The 23,786-nt window shown below is 40.0% G+C and overlaps 1 protein-coding gene across 6 annotated transcripts in view; it reads left to right on the top strand.

Moving 5' to 3' along the window:
• PLCB4 (phospholipase C beta 4) overlaps positions 1–23,786 on the top strand; it is a 353,722-nt gene that overhangs the window by 208,078 nt on the left and 121,858 nt on the right. For all 6 annotated transcript variants that reach the window (XM_019500820.2, XM_019500821.2, XM_059720203.1 and 3 more), the window contains 4 exons: positions 9,318–9,418; positions 12,539–12,619; positions 12,939–12,998; positions 14,333–14,476. In XM_019500820.2, the coding sequence (XP_019356365.1) occupies positions 9,335–9,418; positions 12,539–12,619; positions 12,939–12,998; positions 14,333–14,476 (369 nt within the window). In that variant the 5' untranslated portion in view covers positions 9,318–9,334. The remainder of the gene's footprint in view (positions 1–9,317; positions 9,419–12,538; positions 12,620–12,938; positions 12,999–14,332; positions 14,477–23,786) is intronic.

Genomic DNA, 23,786 nt, shown 5'->3' with positions numbered 1-23,786 from the left:
CATATTAACAATTGAAATGTTACTGTACATTCTAAACTGTTCATAGTAACTATGGCTTTGGTGAGACCTAAAATGCATGTACTCATTAGCTGGTCCCTTCAGGCAGAGTTGAAACACCCAAGATGAAGAAGAAGGGACAAGATCAGAGAAATTAACTAATTGTGACAGAGTTAAAAAATAAGGCTGGCCCTGTAGACAGAAATTGACCTAGGAAAGGATGAAAAGCATACATATGTTATTGTCTCTAATCTGAAATTTGCCTCTTGTCTGGATGTCAAAAGTGAAAGCAGTTGAAACCATAAATTTAGGCAAGATTAACTCATGTCACCACTATTATAGAAGCTGTTATATAACAGCTATTGTCAACAACAGATACATTTCCCAGGGCAAACAAAGGGACAGTCCTACTGAACTTGGGCCAAATACTAAAAAAGTATGTTTGTTTGATTAACTCCTTTCTGCAACATATTGCCATATATGGCTAGGCTTCTAAAGCAACGTGCATTCTTTTTTCTCCATTATTAGGAAATAATATATAATTGAGTAGCTCTGCTGTGTCGTCTGCTAATGCCTCTGGACTCTTTTACTGCAAGGAACATCTTTCATTCATTGCTTGCATTGGCTATATTGGCGGGGGGGAGGCAGGAAATAATGTAAAAATAACCTCATAAAAGAATACATTTTGTGAAAGAGGTAACTATGTGGCTGTAGTTGCTGTAAGATAGCCTGGATAGGCTTTCAAATCTTGAGAAGGCATCTGGTACTGCATGGACACAGAAAACATTCAGTTATGTCAGCGATTCCCAAACTCTGACAGATTGGGTACCACCAATTTAAAATGGTACAACCTTAAATACCACCAGCAAATTTTTGCCATATAAAGTCATTATAATAAATCTGTTAATGCATACCTCTGACAGGCTATCTGCATACCACTGGTGGTACATGTACCACAGATTGGGAACCATTTAGTTATGTGAATCTACCTTTACTTTTTATACAGGGCCGTCAGAGAGATATTTAATGTTTTCTAGTAATCATTTAAAATATGTATGCCAATATATTTATGACAGAATTTGAAGTTGTCTTCCTCCTCAGATGTTCTCTCATCCCTTTGTTATACCTAAGGTACATTGTTGATATCTTCTTCTACAGCTATCCATTATGTTACAGCTGTATCTCTGCTGATCCCACCGACCAGGATGCTTAGATCAGGATCTAAGACCTTAAGGATCTTAGACAGGGCTTTTTACAGTTACAATCCAATGCTAAAACCACAGCCACTGAAATCAACAGAGCCAGACACAGACACTCTCCAACCTGCTAGAGTACCAACTCAAAGACAAGAACAACATAATTCTTTGTTGTCACCTACAGACCCCATCTTGAAAACCTCGGACACAACATTAATGACTGCCAGACATCTAATGCTAGCCGTGGGGCAGAAACGTGCCCTGTCTTACAGGCAGTCCACCAACTTCAAACTTCAAATGGTATCTCAGTGAAAGGCTACACAACTCCTATATTCACCAAGGCACTAAACTTTGCCTTGGACCTAGATGCCAGGTGCGCCCCCTCACTAAAACAGATCACATCATCACTGGACCAGATAACACAGATTATAGCATCTGAGGTTCATTTACCTGCACCACTACCAACATCATATACACCCTCCTCTACTTACAGTAGCCCTCTGCTTGTGCGTTGGACAGGTGGGGTGATCCTGACATGTAAGAATGAATGAACACAGAGCTGACACTATTTCTAGAAGGACAGACAAGCCCATGGCAAAACACTTTAACCTTCCTGGATATTTTATTCCAGACCTTAGAGTAACCTATTTTTAGACAATAACACTTCAAAAATCAACTTGAACAGGAAATTGAGTAACGTGTTGAACTTAACTGACATGTTGAACTTACCCACAGACTGGATTGTATTAAGAATGGTCTAACTAGGCATTCTGGATACTCATACTATTACCTGGGTTAGCTTTTATAAGCCCTAGGTCCCTTAATGGATCTACTGGCTTATTTCTCTCTCTTACCCCTTTGCCTTTCTTAGAAGTGTCCCCACCTTTTTCTTTCCCCCTTCCCTACCTTTTGTATTCTAATTGCTGCTTTCTATTTAGCAGCTGTTTCCTGCAGTCCTTTCACAGCATCTGATGAAGCAATCCGTATGCTTATGAAAGCTTATGCAATACATCTGATTTAGTTCATAAGGTGCAAATGTACCCTACCTTTTACTTAAAATATAGCCAGAGCATAGAGTTCTAATGTGGCATTTAGAACTTTACAGTTTAAAAAATACATCCATGATATCTGCCTTTTTCCTTTCATAGTAACTGGTGCATTTAAGGCCTTAATAAACTAGACTAAAAGGGTAATTACAAAAAATTAGTGCTTCTCAACTCAGGTACCACAAACGTGTTTGCTTCCTCCACTGCTTTTAAATCTATTCTTGAATGTTCTAAAACAGGTGCTGACAGGGAATCAGTTCTACGCACCCATGATTTTGAATTACTGTATCCTTCTCTGGCTTTACACAGATGACATGTTAATGTTACAATCTGAAATAGGCCTCCAAAGACCCTTTTCAGAAGGACTGCACCTCAAACAGCTTGCAGATCAACACAGATAAAGCCAAGGTATTGATTCTTAGGAATGAAAGGAGGAAACGAGTTTGGATTTTACAGAAAAAGAAACTAGAAATGGTATCTCCTTTTAAATACCTTGCAAAAGGCAAGGATTTCTTACACTGATATCTTTCACTATGTAGTTGGGTTGAATGCAAAGCATTCTTCATTACATCTCTGACTGTCAGGTGATCAGAGACCTGATGAAGAATGTCATGCATTCAAAAACTTCTCTAACTTTATCCCAGCTACATACTTGGTCCAATAAAATATATCACCCTAAGAAATCCTTGCCTCTTGCATAACTTCTGGACCAACTACAACATCACTCTTACACTACCATTAAATACCCTGGAATCTACTTTAGCAAAAATCTGAGCTGGAATAAGCACACTAACAATGTAAACAGAGTAAAACAAACTGTCGGCAGGGTTGTATCTTTTTACAAGTAAGGCGTGGTAAACTTTCAAATGATTTATACTTGTACCCTGCATGTGGTTCAAGTTGTATATAATCTATCACACTTGCTCCTTTAGATGTAACAGATGTGAATGCCCCAGGTACATCTTTACCAGTTTGTCCATCAAGCATTCTAAAATTCTGTCCTTCATTGAATTTCAAAAGCCGTTACCCTCCTTCATTTAATTTCTTATCACATAAGGTTGCTGGGGGGATTCCCCATATTCCTTTTAATATCACGGTTGTCACCAATTCTAGTCTAAAAATCACCTACTGTTATTATTTCTAATTCTGGAAATTTATTTTGGATCATCTCAAGCACATTATATAACGGTTCCCATTTCAAAATTACATCAGATCTTGATGTGAGTGGGGAGAAATTAATAAGAAGCAAGGGAGGCCTACCATGAAAATTAATGAGAATGGCTAGGAGATAGTTAGTCTATTTCCATTTTTAATCCCTCAGTCAGACTCATTATGAGCATAACCAAGCTTCCCAGATTTAGAGACATGAAGAATAAGAACAGGGGTCACTGTGATGCATTGGTATTAAGGATTAGGCTGGCCCAGACATTAACATCTTTTAGCCCACATTCTTACATCTGTTCAGAGAAACTCCTGTGCCCGTATGGAGCCATATTAACTTCATCAAGGCTTTATGTAAGTGTAAGGACCTGCTTACAATTGATCTGAATGCAAGTTGGAATCATGTTGTACATGACAAACCTTGTTTTCTGTGGGGGAACAATGTGTGTATGGCCTCAGAGGTGAAGGACTGAAGAAGTATATTAATTTGTTTACCAATGTAACTGAAACAAATGCTTTGTTAGAGCTAAAATGAAGGGATAAAATAGACTACTAGGTAAACTGAGTTATTGAAGAAAGCTGTAATTCTCTGCAGAGGTTTGTAATCTGATCATGAAAACTGTAGGGAGTATTTTGATGGTATGGCACAGTGTTGTCTTAGTGCAGCATGGAGGCAGTCATCGAATGACCATGTATAGGAAAAAGCCTCCTCTCAAGGCAGTTACCTTTTACTCTACAGATACTGGCTTGTTCCCAAGGCAACAAGATCTTTAATAGACTCTTTTTTTTTTTTTTTTTTTGCTATTCAGGTATTTCTAGAAGTCATGACTTACCTGTATACAGACAGGGAGAGTGGTACAAAAGAAAACCTCCTGCCTTCCTCTCAAAATGGGTAGCACAGTATTACACAGGAGAATTGCACAGGAAGTTTCATCCAGAATCTTAGACTGGTCTTAACCTATAGTATTGTCTTTCTCCTTGGTCCTGTGAATCGTTTATGCTTTACATTAGCAGAATCCTTTCCTCATCCTGTGTGGGTACGCCATGCCCTTTTGTAACCAAAAGAGAGAGAAAGAGAGGCAAAGTCAGGATTTTTAAAAATTAATTGTGTGCTTATTTACATAAGAGCTTATTTATAGAGGGAGACACTTCATTCAAATACTACTGCTTTCAAGATGGTGATTTGGTTATGTTTTGCCCTCAGCTTGCAAGAGTTACAGGTAAACCAAGAGGTGTTTTATTTCTTCTGAACAAATGATGACCTCAGTGGTAAATCAGTGATAAAAGGGAGGGAAATAGCTCTAGAGACATTTCACTTCTGAGTTTACAAGGCTGAATCTAGTTGTCCTCCTACAGCCAGCAAGCAAACCCCAAAGTTCATTTTATTTGGGTTCGTATTCTGCTTATGTACAAGGTATGTGAAGGGACTGTACTGGCTTATTCAGAAGGAATTTTTATTAGTTTATTTTTTAAATAACCTAATTTAAGTGAGAGGGTTACTATTATAATTCTCTTTGGAAAACGATGGTATTTTGTTTCAGAAAGGGTGTTTGAAATTCCTGAAACCTACCCTTTGGCTGCCTTTAAACCCTGGTTTCTGAATCCTGTAATTCCCTCAATCAAGTCTTCTGGAGTTTAAATTGTTATTAAATGCCTTTTCAAAATGTATAGTTCTTAATCCTAATCAAGGTGAATATATGCAATCAAATAAGTGTTGGAACATCATGATTAAAATGTATTTTTATACTTGGTTTATAGTAATTTAGAATCCTTAGGATTTGATTGTGGGGGGGGGGGGAGGAGGAGATGCATTAAAGGGATGCATTTATCATATATATCTATATCTATATATATCTATAGCCTCATAAACTTGACACCTTTAAAATTTATATATCTATAGGAAGGGAAGTGCAATGGTGGGAAAAGAAGTGTGTGAGACTGACAAGAGCTTCTGTTGAAACAAAGAAATATTTCTTTACTTCCTGCATAGCCACCACAGCATATGGCTTAAAAATCCTGTTAGCTGAAATCCGTCTGTCTTCAGTTCCATGCACTGTAGCTGTCTTCCCTTTCGCTTCATTTCTCTCAGGCCATCTGTAAACCATGCTGACCTGTGAGAGAGTGGAGTTGGGGGAGAGATTAGTGTGACAGTAAATAACAACAAAAGCAAGTCAGTGATACAGAGAACTGGATTCCTTGATAAGCTTTCAGCAAGCAAATGGAGTGTGTTTGAATCAAGCTAAGTGAAGAGTGTGCAAATGGGGGGAAAGAATATGGCCCCTCCTTATGGAAAAGAGGGTCTGAGTTCTGGAAGGCAGCAATGCTGAGAAGAACTGAGGTGTCCTTGTCAACCCATCATTTGACTGTTTCTGCATCAAGCAGAAGGTAGGTGGTATCTCAGAATACAGTATTAGTAAGACCATTACTACAATATTGTGCCCTGTTTTGCTGGCCCGACTTTAAAAGGGTGGTTGAAAGGCTAGCGAAGGTTCAGAGAATTATTATAAGAGCGATTCATTGTCTGGAAAAATATGTTGTGTAGTGAGACTGAAGAGCTCAGTCTATTCAGTTTATCAGCCAGGAGGTTAAAGAGAGCCTAATGACACTTTTAAGGGCTTAAATGAGGAAAATATAACAATACTAGGCTGCAGAGCTCTTTCAGGCACTTTGATCCATTGAATTCAGCGAAGATAAAATGTTTGTGATGCTAAAGGTAATTAACCATTGGAGGAGATGTAGCAAATTTGCCACTACAGTGAATCTTATATGGAGATATGTACTATTGAGTGTCTCTCTAAAAAGTTACAGGGCTGTAGGTTGTAGCCGTGTTGATCTGAGGACATAGGCAGACAAGGTTCTCTGGGTAAATCTGATATCTTTTATTAGACCAACTCAAATAGTCGGACAAATCCTTCTTAGCAAGCTTTTGGGTCCAAATACCCTTTGTCAGGCTGAGGAAGCACCTGTAGTTGGTGTGTACTCTTCCTGGATGGAGTGAATAGTAAAGAAGCCAGAGGCTGGCATGCATGCACAAAAGCCAGTCAGTGAAGATGTAAATTCTGTTTCAGCTGCATTCCATAGCGGTCATTGCAGGAGTAACTGGATGAAATTTTTGCATATATAATCATCTGGTTTGTATGTTTCAGGTGGGTCAGAGCAACTTATCATGGTGGTCCTTGTGAGTAGGAAAATCTATGCATCTGTGGAGGGCCTGTGTTTTCATCTGTATCTTCTGTAACCATTGATAGAATGGTCTGATGATGAATCAGTATTCTTGCTCACAGCCCTAAAAGCATCGTTACTTTTTTGTGAGACAGCACAGAGTGCAGTAGCTTGAACCCACAGAAATTTGAGCTGGTGACAGCATCCATTGTAAGGTGGACTACTTGTCTTGTATCTTGAGTGACATCCCTTGTTGGGTGCCTTTTTGTTTTTGCTAGTAGAAAGATTTAATGTGGTAAACATGTTTTCATGCAAAGGAACAGACAGTATGCAGCACATGTGAGATTGTGTCCCATGAATACTGTGGTAGTGGGTGCGTGGGGGTGGTTTCCCTAGAAGAGGAATGTTAGTTTTTATTTTTCATATAGTTGACCTTCTTTCTTTGACATGCAGACTACCTGCATAATTTGAAACCTCTAGTATGAACCATTACAGGGGTTAAGGTCAGCTTTAAAGCACTGGTGAATGGTTCTTAGGTTAGCTTTATAGAAGCATGGCAGGATTTCAGAGTAGAGAATTGCATTCCCTGCCAGAGTCCTGGCCTAGCGGGCATGTTGAGTCAGCTTAATGTTCTTTTTGTTTTGTATCTGTTCTGTTTATTCTTCCAGACAAAATGACAACAAGGTTAATGATAGCGCTTGTTGTATTCCTTATGCTACAAATCGGATGCCTTTTATGTAGGCTTTTTTTTATTATTATTTTTACAAATCTTTCTCTCGTTGCTATGCCAGGCAACAATCTACAAATCATAACATAAATTAAATACATAAAAGACTCCAGTTAAGTTGTAGTTTTATACTTTATCATTAAGTAAGCCTTGTGTGTTTAGAAAACCGTTTTCTGAATCTCATTGTTTATAACTCTGAAATAACAACTCGACCGCATTTTCAAGGTTCAGTAAGTATCTTTGGCTACAGTGTGTGGTCTATGAGCTACACCAGAAAGGACCATGTCATATTGCTGAACAAAGGTGCTCTAACACACAGTTTTCTATGACCGTGGGAAAAAACAAGGTAATTCCCCCTTAATTGAAATGGGAGGGACACTTTACTTTTTAACTTTTGAAATAATAGTAAATATACCACTATTATAACCACTTCCCCAAAGGGTTCTCAAAACCTCTTAAAACCCTGCGAGGCAGGGGAAACATATGCATTTTGCAGAGTGGCAAATGGAGTGTCCACAAAGATCGCGACAAGCCAAGGTCATGCAAGTAGAAAGCATTGCTCCTCACTCCCTGTCCTGGACTTTACTCATGAAACCAGCATGTCTGTTCTCTTTGTGAGAAGAAGCTATGAAGATGAATGAATATTCTCCAAATACTGTCTTGCTTCTAATTCTTGCCATTGGTGGATATAGCTTCAACACAGCACAAATAACTTTTTAAAAGGTGGAAAATTAATATCAATTAAGTTTTGTATGACAAATGAATGGTATTTTTAATAGTCTGTATATGAACTGAAATAATTTATTCTAAAGGTCTTACGGATTGTGGATTTGTGGTTTTAATATGCACATATCAATGATTAACAAAAAGCAGGAGATGAAGAGATGGATAGCATTAAAATACACAGTTGGAATACAGTTTATTTTTTAATGAACACATACCAAAAGTAACATCAGGTCCCTGAAAAATCATTATTGCAAAAAGTAGTTAGAGCCTCCTTCTCCACACTGCTTTTTGTGACTTAGTCTTAAAGTTAAGATAAAGGTACGTTAGAAAAGGAGACACATTCAAGGACTCAAACAGGGTGGAAGAAGATTGCATTTAACCACTTGTATCTAAATAGGTAAAATAGGATCTGACCCTGTATCTCCCAGAGCAGGGAAGCTGATGACAAATTGGACCCAACTGTATATCAAATACTCTAAATTCAGTATTTGATAGTGTATTAATTTGTATACAATGGGATTTGTTGAGAATGATCTACTGCTTAGTATAAGTATAGCACAGTCAAGTGCTGGAATGGTATAGTGTGCATATTGCATTTTTTTTTAGTTTTTTTGCAATCTAAATTAAAATAGACTTTATAGTCTGATATTTAAATTAGATCCTGAATGAATGATTATTCTTGTCCAGTTGTACAGGTACTCAGAGTATTGGTTTCTTATTCTATTTTATGCCTTACTCCTAAGCAGGGGTTTTTATAAGTCTTGACCATTCTGGTATACACACCTTGAGTTATATATAAAATATTGCTAAACATATTACTGAAAATACTCTGTTCTATGTACAAAGTCAAAACAGTTTTGAAATGCAAAATTCAGAGGAAAAAAATACTCTTCCTGCCTAGTACATGATTAATCTGTAGCATCTATCTGAAAATTAATGTTTACTTATATTGCCAGCTGTGCTAATGCAGGTTACTCAGGGCAACATTAATCTGTACTTATTTAAACTCTAGCAGTGATTTAAGCTGATTGCTGATACAATCTACATTTGTCTTTCAAATAATTGTTATGTTCAGCCACTTTTCTCAAAAAAATTTCAGTCGTAGTTTCTTTTAAAATTAAAACTGTCAGAGGTAAAATAATGCTTGTAAGGAAAGCTCTTAAATTACAAACTCACTGTATTTCTTCTGTAAAACACTTGTTCTGTAGAATAGGAAGAGCAAAACACAGCCTTTTTTCCCTTTAACAGTCTGTGAAATTTTAAGAAACAACAATTGAACTCTGCTGTTGCATTCCATTCCAGGGTTTTCTCATATAACCATGGCAAAACCATATGAATTTAACTGGCAGAAGCCTGTTCCTTCCTTTATGCAAGATGGAGCTGTGTTTGACAGATATGAAGAGGTAAGAGGAGAGTCTCTCACTTTCCCTGCTTTTTTTACTTTATTATACAAGTGTTATAAAAACATAATATTTTTCTCAAGATGATGCACAAATACCAGTTCCTAACAGAAAAACTACAGGAACATAGAACAGAAATAACAACACACTTTGTACATTTTCTTGCTATTAAAAAAGCCCCTTTAAAATATATTTTATAATAGCAGATTTAATCCTGTGATTAGAAAATAATCACTGAGTAGGAGAAAAGAAGGATTTAGATACAAATCTGTCTGTAACATACATAAAGCTCTTCCTTGTAGGGAATCCTGATGGTATAGAGCATAAAGGATAGGGACCAATGAAGTGCACTATGTCCTTTTTTCTAAAACTGCTGTTTCAGATGCATATAGACTGAGAACCTGCAAGATGGATGGAAAAATAAAATTATTAAAACATAGTCAAAGACATTGAGATCAAGAATGGTTTTATCTGCTTCAGACAGTCAAACCTTACTTTATCTTGAATATGATTACTATTGTTCTCCTTTCAGTTGCGCTTTAATCTGTGTCTGTTAAAGGAATATAAAATGGGACATTTAACACAGGTTACCAAATAAAATGCAGAGCCTTTTAATAAATTCAACATCAATTTGCATATGGGAATAGTTTTATTGGGGTCTATTTTAATCCTTTTTTTATTTGGCTGGAAATCTCTAAATTAAAAGTATTGGAATAAATAACTTCAGGGTTATTATACTTTCCTCTCATCTCTTGAATTGAACAAAAAGTATTTTTATTACAGAGGCCGGTCAATTTAGGGATGGGTTTCATATCCTCTGTTTTTAGTGCTGGAATAGATAAACTAATAAGAAACTTATGGCCATTGAACATTGGCCTTTGAGAGAAGGATCTTAAATTCTTTGTCATGTGGTAAGTGCTGTTTCAAAGATTTACTACATTGGGTTCATCTGATACATCTGAATGTGTATGGTTTTGCTTTCAAGAATATTTAATAAAGAGTACTGGGTGACCCAGATGTGGACATGATTATTTTACTGATTGTTTTACTTCAGTAAACGATGAAGTAAAAAAGGCTAGCTCTAGTAAAGGGCTTAAGCTCACAGAGTTTAGAATGGGTATCTGAACTACCCAACCAGTGCACAGGAAAAGTTAGGTGCCTCAGAATGACAGTCTTCTTATGAAGAGAGGCTGAGAGACATGGGACTCTTCAGCTTGGAAAAGTGCAGGCTCAGGGGTGACCTGTTGGCAGCCCATAAGTATGTAAGGGGTGTGCACCAGGAACTGGGAGAATGTCGGTTCACTAGGGCACCCCATGGGAAGACTAGGTCCAACGGTCACAAACTCTTGGAAGACCGTTTTAAGCTAGACATAAGGAAAAACTTCTTTACTGTTCAAGTCCCCAGGGCCTGGAGTAGACTCCCCACAAAGGTGGTGCAGGCACCTACTCTGGATTCCTTTAAGAAATACTTGGATGCCTATCTTGCTGGGATCATTTGACCCCTGCTGACTACCTGCCCTCTGGGCAGGGGGCTGCACCCAATGATCTTGCAAGGTCCCTTCCAGCCCTAATGTCTATGAAATATATGAAATCTAACACTAGCAGCAGGCTGAGGAAGGAGTTACCTTTTAGGTACAATCCAATAAACACAACCAGTGTGCAGCTGCCTTGAGCTAGCCAACAGGAACATAGGCGAAAGCCTTTAACCCAGCCCTTTTCCTCAGAGCTGCTGTGATGGACCTCTATCTTCTTGAGATGCATAGGCCAGCATCCTTTCCTGAATGTAGGAGAGACCTTTCTTTCCAAAGAGTAAGATGAAGTTATTTTCATTTAAAGCATGGCACCTGCAGGAGGAGAGGTTGCTGCTGGTGCTGTCACTGTTCCACTTTATACATTAGCCTTATGGTTAAAGCATATAACCTAGGAGCCCTCTCAGCCTGAAGGGATTCAAACCCCATTTCTCTTTACCCTGGAAAATGCCTTAAGTACCAGGCCATCAACTATTCAGGGGTGAGCCAGAGAGCATACAAGGATGAGTGTGACTCTTTAGATTAATAGCTAGATCACTAACCTGAGAGAATGAGGGAGCCTGGGGTTTTGGTCCCTACTCTCAAGCCTGTATCTACATTTCACATGCATCAGTTATTGGATAAAAGTCAGAAACAGTCCTGAGAACCAGACTCAAACCCAGAACACACCTTCCAGCTCAGTGACTCCCTCAGCTCCAGATGAATAGAAATTCAGCTGTTCCTGCTGAGCAATTTCTTTTAAACTTTGAGAGGAGCAGGAATTAAAGTGGAGTGTGACTGTACCACCAACCCCCTACCTGGATCTGCCCCTGAGTGACTGATCCAAGAGCACAAAGCAGGTCATGGTTGTTGGCTGTTTGAAAAAAATCTTTTTTCATAAAATAATCTCTAGAAAGCTATTTTTTACCCTTTAAAAATGACTGTCACTACATAGCATTATGTTTACCTTTTAGTTTAGTCTTGGAGGTTAGTAATTTGGGTAGAGAAGGGATTTCTTTGTTTGTTCTTGGGGTTGTTCATCTGATTCTTTGCCTGCTTCCCTGGCTCTGGCTTACTAGTCCTTCCCTGTTGCAGTACCTGTCAGTCTCCTAGTATTCGTGCTGGCCTAGTGCTCTACATGCAGAAGGCTTTGGAGTAATTTCCTATGTGTATTTCTGTGAGGATCTTCCCATTCCAAATGTAGTTGTACAATGTGACTGGGGCAACAAATTCAGTGTTGCCTATTCCCATGGTTTTGTTGCCTTTCACAAGATATTTTGTATTTTTGGTGTTTGATTCATCAAGAATCTCAGCCTTTCATTTAAAGAAAAGTTTCTACTTTTTATGGCTGCAGGAAAATATGAACTTGATTGCATCCTGGCACATCAGTTAACAGAAGACAAATGAAGAGATCCCCAGATTGATTATTCTTTGTATTTTTTAATCAAACTCATTTGGCAGGGGAGCGGTGTGGTGGGGCTATCATGATTTTTGTGATAAATGATTGAGCTTAGCAGGACTGCAAATACATTCTGAAGGCAGGTGGGGTAAATTGTAATGCATCTTTACTTTTGGCAATATTACCATAATAGTTGTTGTCTTTCCTTTAAAATAGGAGTCCTTCGTCTTTGAATCAAACTGCCTCTTTCAAGTGGATGAATTTGGCTTTTTCCTGAGGTGGAAAAGCGAAGGAAAGGTAGAGTACAGGGATATCCGGAACATCCCTGTCTTCCTGTATTATTACACTTTGCTTATTTCCTGACTAATTTTTAATCACTAAAATTACATACATCTTTGTAACTGTCGAAAGATAGCTTGACGCCTTCACTCTCAGAATTAACATCAGCCAGCTTCCTAACAGGGTATTAACAGATGTGAAAAGAAAATATACTTCGGCATTAATTAGCTGTGATTTCATGGAAGACATGTTGTTTATATTTGCTTCCCTTCCTGTTTGCTTCTGTGCTGTGTTTCAACAGATCTTTGAACTCACACATTGTTTCTTGCCACTCCAGGAAGGACAGGTATTAGAATGCTCCCTGATCAACAGTGTTCGTTTTGGAGCCATACCAAAGGTACGCTGTAATTAGTTTATATAGTTTTTTTAAAACAAAAAGTGTCCAAGCTGAATGTGGAGTGTGGAAATGCAGTTCATCTTGTTACAGAGTTCGGCCAGGGCAGCTTCCCTTGTGAATTCAGAGTATAAAAGTTTTAGCTTTAAGCTATAGTGTCAAATATTGTGGTCTGGTAATGCCATTTTAGTTCTCTACCCTCCTTTCTAGATGCTGTCATATCTAGATAATATATGTTAAATGGGTCCCCTCAAGGGGTTTTTAATTATTTTTAAACATCTATTATAATGCTGTTTTAGAAAACTGGTAAACTTGTTCTAGTCAAATTATGTCCTTGTCCATTTAAATATTTCCGTTCCTTTGCATTTCCTTGATATGTAATTTTAAAGGATTTGTTTGCTTTCTTGTTTTACTCTTTAGGGTGATCAGTTATGGCTCAGTGCTGGGACTAGTGTTTATGAATCACTGTTTCAAAGGCAGTCAGCACAGTGAACTACCGGAGGGCTTGACCAAAACAGTAGCTTTCAAAATATTTTCTAATCATTTTATCTTTTTGAAAATATGTCTAGAATTTAGAGAACTTTTTTCTGCCGAAATTGGGCCCAACTCCTTTACTGCTTCTCCTTAAGAGATTTTCTGTGCAGCTGTCCAGTAAAACTGCATCTCTTATTAATGGCATTAAATACAACAGCACCAATTAGACTACAGTTCCAGTTAAAAATGATATATATTTTTCCCCTTTAAACATAGATTTTGTTAGTGAGGTTAGACAGAAATCCTCTTTCGATAAACCAGAGTATATGCAGTTTCAGGGCAGACTTCCTCATGATACCCCCCCCTTTACCTCAAACATTACCTGTGGCTTCATCTAGGCAATATCTATGGATGTTTCAAATTAACATAAAAATCACCAGACGCTAGATGTGTCGATATGAAATAGACAAAAATTACCAACTTATTCCACACAAATAATAATTTGGGGTCATTATTCTCTGGGATAAATTAAAATAATCCACCTGGACTGGTGTTAAAAGTATTCATCTATTTCTAGTCCCTGCAGTGATCCATTTTCCCTTGCCATAAATGTAATTTTTGTAATTTTCTGAAATGTCTTTATGGGACTGCATTTCTCTCTGAGCTTTTATGATTCAGTGACATGCAGTGATTATTAAGTTAGATTTTTTTTTTCAGTTCATGCATATATATTCTAAGTAACAGTATATATCTGAGAGGACTGGGAAATGTTTACAGTTTCAATGTATGTGAACCTGAAATGCACTTTTACATTAAGTCACAAAGCACTACAAATCTAACAAGTCATTTGTTCTGTTTAACAGGATCCCAAAATCATTGCTGCTCTCGAGGCTGTTGGAAAAGCAGAAAATGAGCTGGAAGGGCGGACAGTGTGCGTCTGTAGTGGCACAGATCTGGTGAACATCAGCTTCACTTACATGGTAGCAGAAAACACAGAAATAGCTAAGGTATTCCACAGTTAAACATTGCATGAGTGGAGAAGAAAGGGTTTGTGAGCTTTGCAGAAATGGTGTTTTTTTTTTTGTCAGAAGTCAGCCAGCTTTGCCTTTAGTGCAACAAGGCTAGTTTCATATCTGCTGCCCTGCTCCACAAAAGGGCAACCAACATTCATTAGGAGCTTGCTGAAAAGAATAGAGGTGGCCAAATGAAAAGCAAGTCATTCATCTAGGTTTATAATGTGAGCCAAGTTGTAGAAAGGGTGACCTGAGGCCCCATTATCTAAAAGCAGAACATCCCAAAGTATGAAGCATGCCCTCCTCAAGGGGTCACATAGAAGACCAGCCAGAGTGAGGAGAAATAGGTGTGGATTTGTATTACCTGTGAAGGTGAAGGAAAGTGCAATTAGTTCTGTTTGAATGCAGGGTGGAGTTCAGCTTTTAGAAGTTACAGGAACCATTATGACAGAACTTAATTATCTTTAAAGTGTAGCTCATCATTCATAGGATTTTTAAAGTTAAAAAAAAGGAGAAAGAAAATGATATACAGCCAATAAAATTCCAGGAAGCTAGGATATTTTTCCCTCCTGTTTGTTTTTTAAATTCATGTATGTTATGAAGTTTCTGTGGAGTTTGTTTGACAGAACAGACAAATACTCCCGCTTAAGTTCAGGATGCTGCAATTTACAGTGCAGTGGGAGAAACCCTACTGGCTCCATCTGGGTGCAGTGGTCACCTTTGCCTCTTATAAATTGTTGGGAATCTTAGTTTTGAATCCAAATTTATAATGCTACTGCTATTTTTTTAGGCAAGTTTCTTGTGAATAATACACATTGCTTGCTTTTCTCCTGTGTTCCAAAGGCTGAAACACAAGTTACACCAGGGCTGTTCAACTTCCAGGCAGCCAGGGGCTGTATGCTTCATGGGCCACATTTCTAGGTGCTGTAATTTACAAGGCAAGAGTTGCAGACTTCGAACCATTCATCTCATGGGCAGCCCCCCCTGGTCTGTCCCAGGCTGCACAGGCAGTCTAGTATGCCCCTCCTGCCCCTAACTGCATGCACAGTGTGGCTAGCCCAGTACCTTCTGCCTTCCCCACAGCCCAATTATCCACTCCCCAACAGCCATGTGGGCAGCCTGACACTCCTCCTCCTCCACCTCCCACTGCAGCACAGGCAGCCCAGCTCACCTTTGTCACATGCACCCCCTCCCTTCCCAACTGCACATCCACCTGCATTGTGGGCAGTCAAGCTCCTGTCTTCCTTATATGCACAGCATGGGCACCCTGTTCCACCAGCTGTACCATCTTGCCTACAGGAGTGAGGGCAGGTAGTAAAAGCCAGAGGAGGGAGAGGAAGCCTGAAGAACCCAGTTGCCATGGCACGAGGGAAGCAGAGGGTGCCAGGGGCAGCTGGGAGGGAGCCTGAAGGCCGCATGTTAGTCCTTCATGGGCCACAGCAGTCTACAGGCCTCCAGTTTGGGCAGCTCAGAGTTACAGCATTATTTTTTGTAGAGCTGGTGATATGTGTTACTTTGCATATATATGCCAAAACATGGAATACTGATCACTAACATACAAACCTAATAATCCTACACATTGAAAATGCAGGGTTTGCTTGTTGATATATGTATCACTTAATCCCTTGGCTGCTTCCTCTTTTCCTCTTTCACAATTGGCTGAACAGACTTGTAGACAGAAAGCATCTTGTGACCATTCACTATAAATGTTATGCAATAAAATACACAGTAAATATGTAACACTTCACTTTTACAATGCTTGGTATTGTATCCCATTAAACGCTGTGAATATTGAGTAAACTCTATGGTAGAAGACATGTATATACCTTATATGGATACACTAAGTAATATCACTATGTGGACATTCAACATGATGATGCTGATACCAAGATATTCAGGGAAATAATGCCATAATTTGGAAACATTTGGGGAGCAAATATAAATTCAAAATAGAGAGAGAGAGAAAGAGAGAGAGAGTTGCTACAGGCATTCATTTTTATATACTCCTTATTTTAGAATATTTTATAAATGCATTTATTAGCCACCTTTTGAGCTAGATAGGCTACATGGGACTGATTGGTATGAGGAGAGAGACCAACATATATCACTTGTATAATTATATATTTTAAAATGTGCTAGCCATAATATCTGGACACATTGCATAGGTTAAATGTAGTATCCCAGTGAGTCAACTTTTTTGTACTGCATGACATGGGTAGCTTGCTGCCTTATACTGCCTCATTCACAGTCCAGATACTTGATGAAAAAGACTAAACTTGCGTGGCATTCTGCTAGTCCATGAGCTCTGAGTCTGATAGGTCCCAACAGAGAGGGAGACAGTTCTGCTGCTTTTCCAGAAAGACCCTTCCAGTCTTCTGAAGTACACACATGGGGCTTGTTAACAAAGGTAATTCAGAGCAGATCACAGATCTCAAGTGTTTGAAACAAAGGCAAGCCCTGAAATGCTCATGGTATAAGCCAGGTTGCAGGGCATTTCGGAATGGTACTAATGCCTTATCTGAATTTGTATATATGTGAGAGTATATCTAAAGAGTACTGTAGTACATTGGCTTTTTGTGCGTTGTGAATCTATAGGTCTACTGCTAGTTTTGAGCTAAAGAAAAATGCCTCAACTCTTATCTTTGTATAGAGCTGTAACTGTTTAACCCCATTATTCTTCACTAAGAGTAGATCGGGAATAAGAGTGTTTGCATATGGTGGAAAACAGGAGCACATATTATGAGTTAAATTTTATAGTCTGCTTTTGGGTACAGAGAATTTTTGGGTTCTCAACTTGCCAAAGTCCTGATTTTCAGGACTGTACAACATCCCTGGTATCTATGGACTTTATTTAGAATTATGGGTTCCCATTACCTTTGAGACTGATAATAAAATAAATGCTTTCCAGAATACTAATTGCTCCTTGTAAGCATACATTACCATGCTGGCTGAGTGAACACTCTTCTTGATGGCATTCCTTAGATCCTGATCTGAGTTATACTGGTGTAAATCCAGAGTATCTTCACTGAAATCAGCATTGCTGTGATTAGAATCTGGCCCTCTGCTTTGGAAGTGATTGACTGTTTATAGAGTTTGTACAGTTTGCATGTTTATGAACCAGCTACAACTGCTGGTAGGTCTCATATTTTAGGCTGAACTGGCACTGGACATCAGTTACTAAATTTACTAGATGGACTTTCTGTGGCCTGGTATATACAACAGGCTAGTTAATCAAATGGGTTTGTGACCTCTGAAGGGAGAATTTCCCTAGTGCAGGAGTAGTATTGTGCCAGCATTTGGCTCTGGAGTAGGGTCTCCTGGGCTGCACAAGAGTTTGCAGGCATCTCAGGCAAACTGTCCTAAATTAAAGCATGATTGATACAGCCTAATATCTGAACTTTGTACCACCTTTTTTTTCCCCTTCTGCCATTTTGGCAATGTGGTATAGAGTCAAAGCCCTAATGGTTTTAAACATAAAAGAAAAAAAACAACAGAAACTGTTTTGCTTTATTTTTTCATTTTAATCTTACTCGGTGCTCTGTGCTAATTGCGTGTGTAGATGCAGTAAAGTCTGGCACAGTTTGTGCCAGAGTCAGCAGCTCCTGGGTGCAGCATGTACATATGCACCCAGGACCACAGCAGTTAGAGCAGGGGCAGAGTAGCCCTGGGCTGGCAGCAGGCTTGAGGGTCAGCCCTATGCTCTGAGATGTGGTATTGGGCAGCAGAGGGGCTGGCTGGGGCATGAGGGTACCGTATACCAAGCCAGCCCCAGTTACCCTCTATGCATGAATTGAGGCGGTATAAATTACTCTTCTGTACGATAGTACTTGTCCTGGACAGTACTATCCTACAGTGGAGTTAGTTAATTTATGGTGCCCTAATATGGGCACATGTGTAGATGATGATGCTGTTACTGCATAGCTAATTAGTCAGCCCCTTAGTGAGTACATCTACATGAGACATTAAACTGAGCGGTAGCATAATTTAGTGCGAAGTAAGCATATGCGTGTACATGTTCACATGCTTACTATACAGTAAACCTGCCCAATCCTGAGTAAATTTGTTACCTACAAATACAAGTAGTGAATTTGCTTGAGATTAGTAACAGCACAGTAGCACTCACGCAGATGCCTCACTGGGGAAAAAATGTGCTTCTGGTCAGCCATCCACCAGGGCGCGGGAGATTGCTCCCTGGCCCCAGGAGCTGTCTACTGCTAGGGTGGGGACTGAGATGGCATTTGGGGAGCAGGCACTGGGAGATCCTTATCTCCCAGCCCCTGTTCTGCCATTGTGAACATGGTTTCACAGTCTTAGGGCCGGCTCTGGGAGATAAGCGTCTTTCAGCACCGGCCCTGTGGTCACGGAGATGGCACTTGTAGCTCTCTGCTGGTGGAGGCTGGAGAGCTTGCAGTTGATATGTCTGTACTCAAATGTTCAGCACCTCAGCTATCCACGTGGGCAGGGCCATCCCTGGGGGGTGTGAATCAGGGAAGCCGTGCTTTGGAGGGCCCCATGGTCAGTGCTACATAGGCCATTCTGTGGCCACCATGTACCACTGCTGCTGAACGCCACCAGCTTTGCTGCCTCTGAGCACTGCTGACTCTGGCCATTTGCCACCTCCCCCTCGCCCCCATTCCGGGCCCTGCATAGGCTGATATGCCCCAGGCCCCGCACAGCCCTAGCAATGGCTCTGCATCTGGGAGAGCATTGCTAACACTTTGGATAAAGAAGAGCAGGAAGAATTCAGTCTTTATATAAGATGGAGTAGCGTTATGTCTACCTTGCCCTTTTTTGTATTTGTTTTGCTGATTTCCCACCACTGACTGTGTTGATTAAGCTGTAAGTCTGTTTCCTGTGAACATAGGGCAGCAGCTTTAATTTTAGGTGGTTCACAAAGGTTATGAACATTAATGTGTGCGGTCCTATGGATGAATATAGGGGGATAGATCATTTTCAAGAAGAGGCTATATCAGACACTGATTCCATGTGACCTCTGTGCAGATAACTGATGAGGGAGCTCATAGGCTTGGTTTTACAATCAAGAGACTTTAGTAATCACAACTCTGATAGGAATATTTGAAAAATAATTATGCATACTTTAATGGCAGTGTTTTAGACATTGTTTGAATACCCTTGTACATTAACTTTTATTTCTACTTGGTTAGTATGCTCATGGAACAGACAAGTGCTGTGATAAGTGCAGATTCTGCTACACTGCTTTCCCACAAAGAGCCTGGTAGAGAAATATCCCTGCATTCAATGTAGTAGAAGTGTAGGCTGGTTTTACCAAATGATCTCCATGTAACACCAGGGTGTATTCATTCATTTCAATGGGAATTTCATGAACGGTGATGGTATGTGGCAAGAAAGGAAGATCATAAGTACAGAGGAAGATATAGGTAACAGCAGGAGATTCCCATAGCCCTTTTACACAGAAGAATTTCTTCTGGGTTGTTCCATGGTTTTGTTGCCATTTTTTTTCAAGCAAGTGTGAATTCTGAACCTAAAGTGCCCAGAAAAAAAACGCACAACTTCCTTATAAAGAATTTTGGAAATCTCCTGCTGCTCTCTTTGTTTCTAACATGGAAATAATCTTCAGGGTTTTAGGCACAAACATGGAAATGCTTTTGTTCATTTCAAATTAAATAAGTGAGAAGTCTTGTTGGCTTCAGTAGAGGAATACTGATATGCTTAAAGTTAAATGCCTTTAAGTGCTCATGACTTCAGGGCAATGGTTACATAAAGTGGAACCCAGTTTGTTCATACTTGGGTGGTTTGCAACCCTCTTAGTTCGCAGCAGGTTGCCAAATTAACACTGAGCTGTTCAGGTGGTTGCTGCAGCTTTCAGTTCAGAGGGCTCTACTTCTACAACCAGGTGGTGCACCTCTGCATCCCAAGCATTTGTTTGTTGCAGCTGTGTATACCCCACACTAATTTACAAACCTTGAGCTTCACAGGAGGGTTAGGAACCAAACCCTGTAAAGAATCTATGTTCTACTGTGATTACCTTTTGAAGGTTTCATTCAAAGGGCAATTGTGGTTTCTAGTCTTTCAAGCAGATGGTCCCAATACTGTTGTTGTATTCAGATGGTTGGTAGTTTGAACAGTGAACTAGAAGCCAACAAATCTATATTTTATCTCCAACACTGCTGCACTCCTGTGTGATGCTGGCAGCATACATCACTTAGGGCTAAATTCTATTGCAGTTCAGGTCTGCTGCACAAGCATCCAGGCATCCATTGAGCATGCCTAGGAAGAGATACAACACCATGCGCTCATAAGGCTATGTAAGTCCTGAAATTGTAGTGGGTAGAAACCCATGACTAGTAAGGATTAGAGGAGGAAGAGAGGCCTGCCTGTATTTTAGCTCAGCAATCTAGTAGCACTTGCCCAGGAAGCAGGAGACCCATGTTCTCAACACTGTCAACTGTGGGAGTCCCAACCCACAGTTACTTGTCTGTGTACATACCATTTAAGTACATAGGGTAAAATAAGGATTCTATCTTTTTCCCATCTGTAAACTGAGGACACCAAATTGCCGTGAGGCTAATTTCATAAATGTGTGCAAAGTGTTGAGTTCCTTACATGGAAGGCGTTACAGAAGCACTGCAGTATACTGTTTGTTGTTGTTATGTTTTTAACTGTTTTATTAGTCTAGTAACTATCTGGCTTTTTTGGTTTTCAAGCATTCCTGTTTATTTCCCTGGCTCCTTTCATTTCCCTGCTGCAAAGAGTGCCATGCACTTTTGCACTGTATCAGAGCACGGCTTATGTTATCTGATGTGGTAAGTAAACCTTCCCATGGAATGGCACAACGGCCTCTTCCCTTTTCCCAGGAGCTGCATCCTCGAGGGGTATGTTAATGGCATCTTCATGAGAGATGTCAATATCTTGGTCTTCAGTTGCTGGCTGGCCTGTACCTTGCAGATTTAAAAAGGTGCTCGAGTCCTTTGCTGTACTTGTTTTCTTTTTCACTATTTTACATTCTTGTTTTTAGTAGTGTTCTTGCAGGATTTTCAGTGGACCCAAAACATGCCTGCTGGCATGGAGATGGGCCCATTTTGCTAGTGAAACTCCACCCAAAAGATAAAACTTTTCTCTTGTCACTTTTGACATTCTTCCTAGAGAAACAGCTAAAATAATTCTGAAGGTGGTAGGAAAATGCAGGAAACACACTGTTATTCAGCAGAAGCAATCTGGGTCCAGGGTGCTTGACACATGGAATGTATGTGGTAGCTGGGACTTTACTGATGAAATATTGGAAGTGGAAGAAAAATGCCCTCGGATTCATGTTTAGCTTTATGGCACAGCTTCAGTGCAACATACAGAGACACAGTGTAGCAGCTGATTATGTATGGAATGAATGTTGCCCTATCACTTAGTTTCCCTTATGTTTTTTACTCCATATGGCAAGGATTTTTGGTTTTATTGGACCAACTGTACATTTGGGAGAGCTGTTGGACAAGCTTTTGGGCATCAAGTACCCTTCCTCAGGTCTAAGAAAGAGACAGGCACAAACTGAGCTAAATAGCAGAGAGGAGACTCAATGCAAGTACAAATAATCTGCTTGAAGGGGTGGAGAGGGATGTGAAACAGGAGTGAGGAGGTTATCAGGAGCCCTTGTAAAGCAGCCTAGTTAGTGGCAGAGGGAGACAATTCAAGAACAGGGAACATAGTTGTTTCCTGTAAAGTGCAGGGAGATTAGTACGCATATGTGTTAGTTTGTAATGAGCCATAAAGCCACTGTCTGTATTGAGTCCAGATTTTTTACTACCCAGTTGGATTATGAATTTTTGTTCCCAGGCCTGTCTTTTAGAAGTATTTTGTAAATTCCTTTCAAGGACAAGGATTGTGAGATCAGAGAGGGAATGGTTGTTCTGTGAAAAGTAAGCTCCTCTTGGTGTTCTGTCCTTTATATTTTTTCTGCTAGAGTTAATTCTGGTGTATAGTTTCCACCCAGTTTCGCTCACATAACTGTGTGGGAATGGTATGGAATGGAAATCTATATAGCAGAATGGTGTAAAGCAAGGTTGTCAACCGGCATTATGTGAGAAGGCCCTAGGGGGTATGCATGGGCAAGCAGGGAAGGAGTGCCGCCACGCACCATCCTGCGCTGCTGTGCAGGTGCCGCCCACCTACCCAGATGTGGGGCTGGGGGAAGCGCGAACATGGTGGCTACCGCTGCTCTGCATTCAGCTGCACTCCACCTGCCCCACCCCAGCTCCGCATCCAGCTGCCAGGGGTACACTGTTCCGCATCCGGCTGCCAGGGGTACACTGGTCCAGAAAGGTTGAAAACCCCTGGACATCTGTGTCGAATAATAGGCACATCTATTGGCCACTGCATCAGTAGGTACAGACTAAATATCACAATGATGTGCTGGACTAATCATGGGATGGTCCAGAAGTTGAACAACAATTTCTCTCCGATTTTCTGAAATGCTGATATATCTGTTCTCTGTAGGTTCTTGCATCTCATTTATCTCATTATAGTATGTGAGTGCTTTTCAACTGTGTAGTAGGTACTATCACAGCCATCTGTCAAGTGTTTCTCTCATCACCCCCCCCCCCCGTCTTACTGAGAAAGTTTGATGCTTTTATAAAAATATATATATATTCTGGGGTTATTTTCTCTTTCCTCTTTTCTTTTTCTTGATTGGTTGCTTTGATTTTGCTTTTTTTGTTGTTTACTTTTAGTGTATATTTTATTCTAGGGAAAGCAAAGCTAAAGAAATGGGCCTTGCATTTGCAGAACAAGGTGATTAGTTTTATGGTGGTCCTGAATGAGGGGGAGTTCATTCCACAGTCTGAGCCAACAAAAAACAATAATTCTTCTCACCCAGATGAACTTTCCCCCTGCTTCACGGAGTCCTGTTGTGCCAGAGGAACACGCTTGTCAGCTACAGGTTTTACTTCGGAGCTGTATGCCATCATTCGTATACGGTGGCCTATGGAGTGTCCTTGAGGCATTGAGCTTGATTCTGCGTTCCATGAAAGGCCAGTATAGAGAACAGAGGACAGATCTGATAAGTACATGATAGCCTCGGAAACACACTTCGGCGTTCAGGAACAGTGGGAGTCGTCATGCCCACAAAAAACGCATTGTTGCAGTCCACTCAACAGTTTGTAAACGCATGAATTACCCCTTGTTCTCTGACTTCAGGCTAATGAAACAAGGCCTTTGCTCAGAAAAAAAAATCCCAGGTAAAGAGTAACTGTTTAATTTTGTCAAATCAACTTTTACCTTTCCCTAGGATAGTTCCAATTAGTTGTTGCACAGGCCATGAGATCACTGAGAAGCTTTA

Source organism: Alligator mississippiensis, chromosome 1, assembly GCF_030867095.1.
Source record: "Alligator mississippiensis isolate rAllMis1 chromosome 1, rAllMis1, whole genome shotgun sequence".
Lineage (NCBI taxonomy): Eukaryota > Metazoa > Chordata > Crocodylia > Alligatoridae > Alligator > Alligator mississippiensis.
The sequence above is the reverse complement of the archived record's forward strand: the minus strand, read 5'-3'. Positions and strand labels throughout refer to the sequence as shown.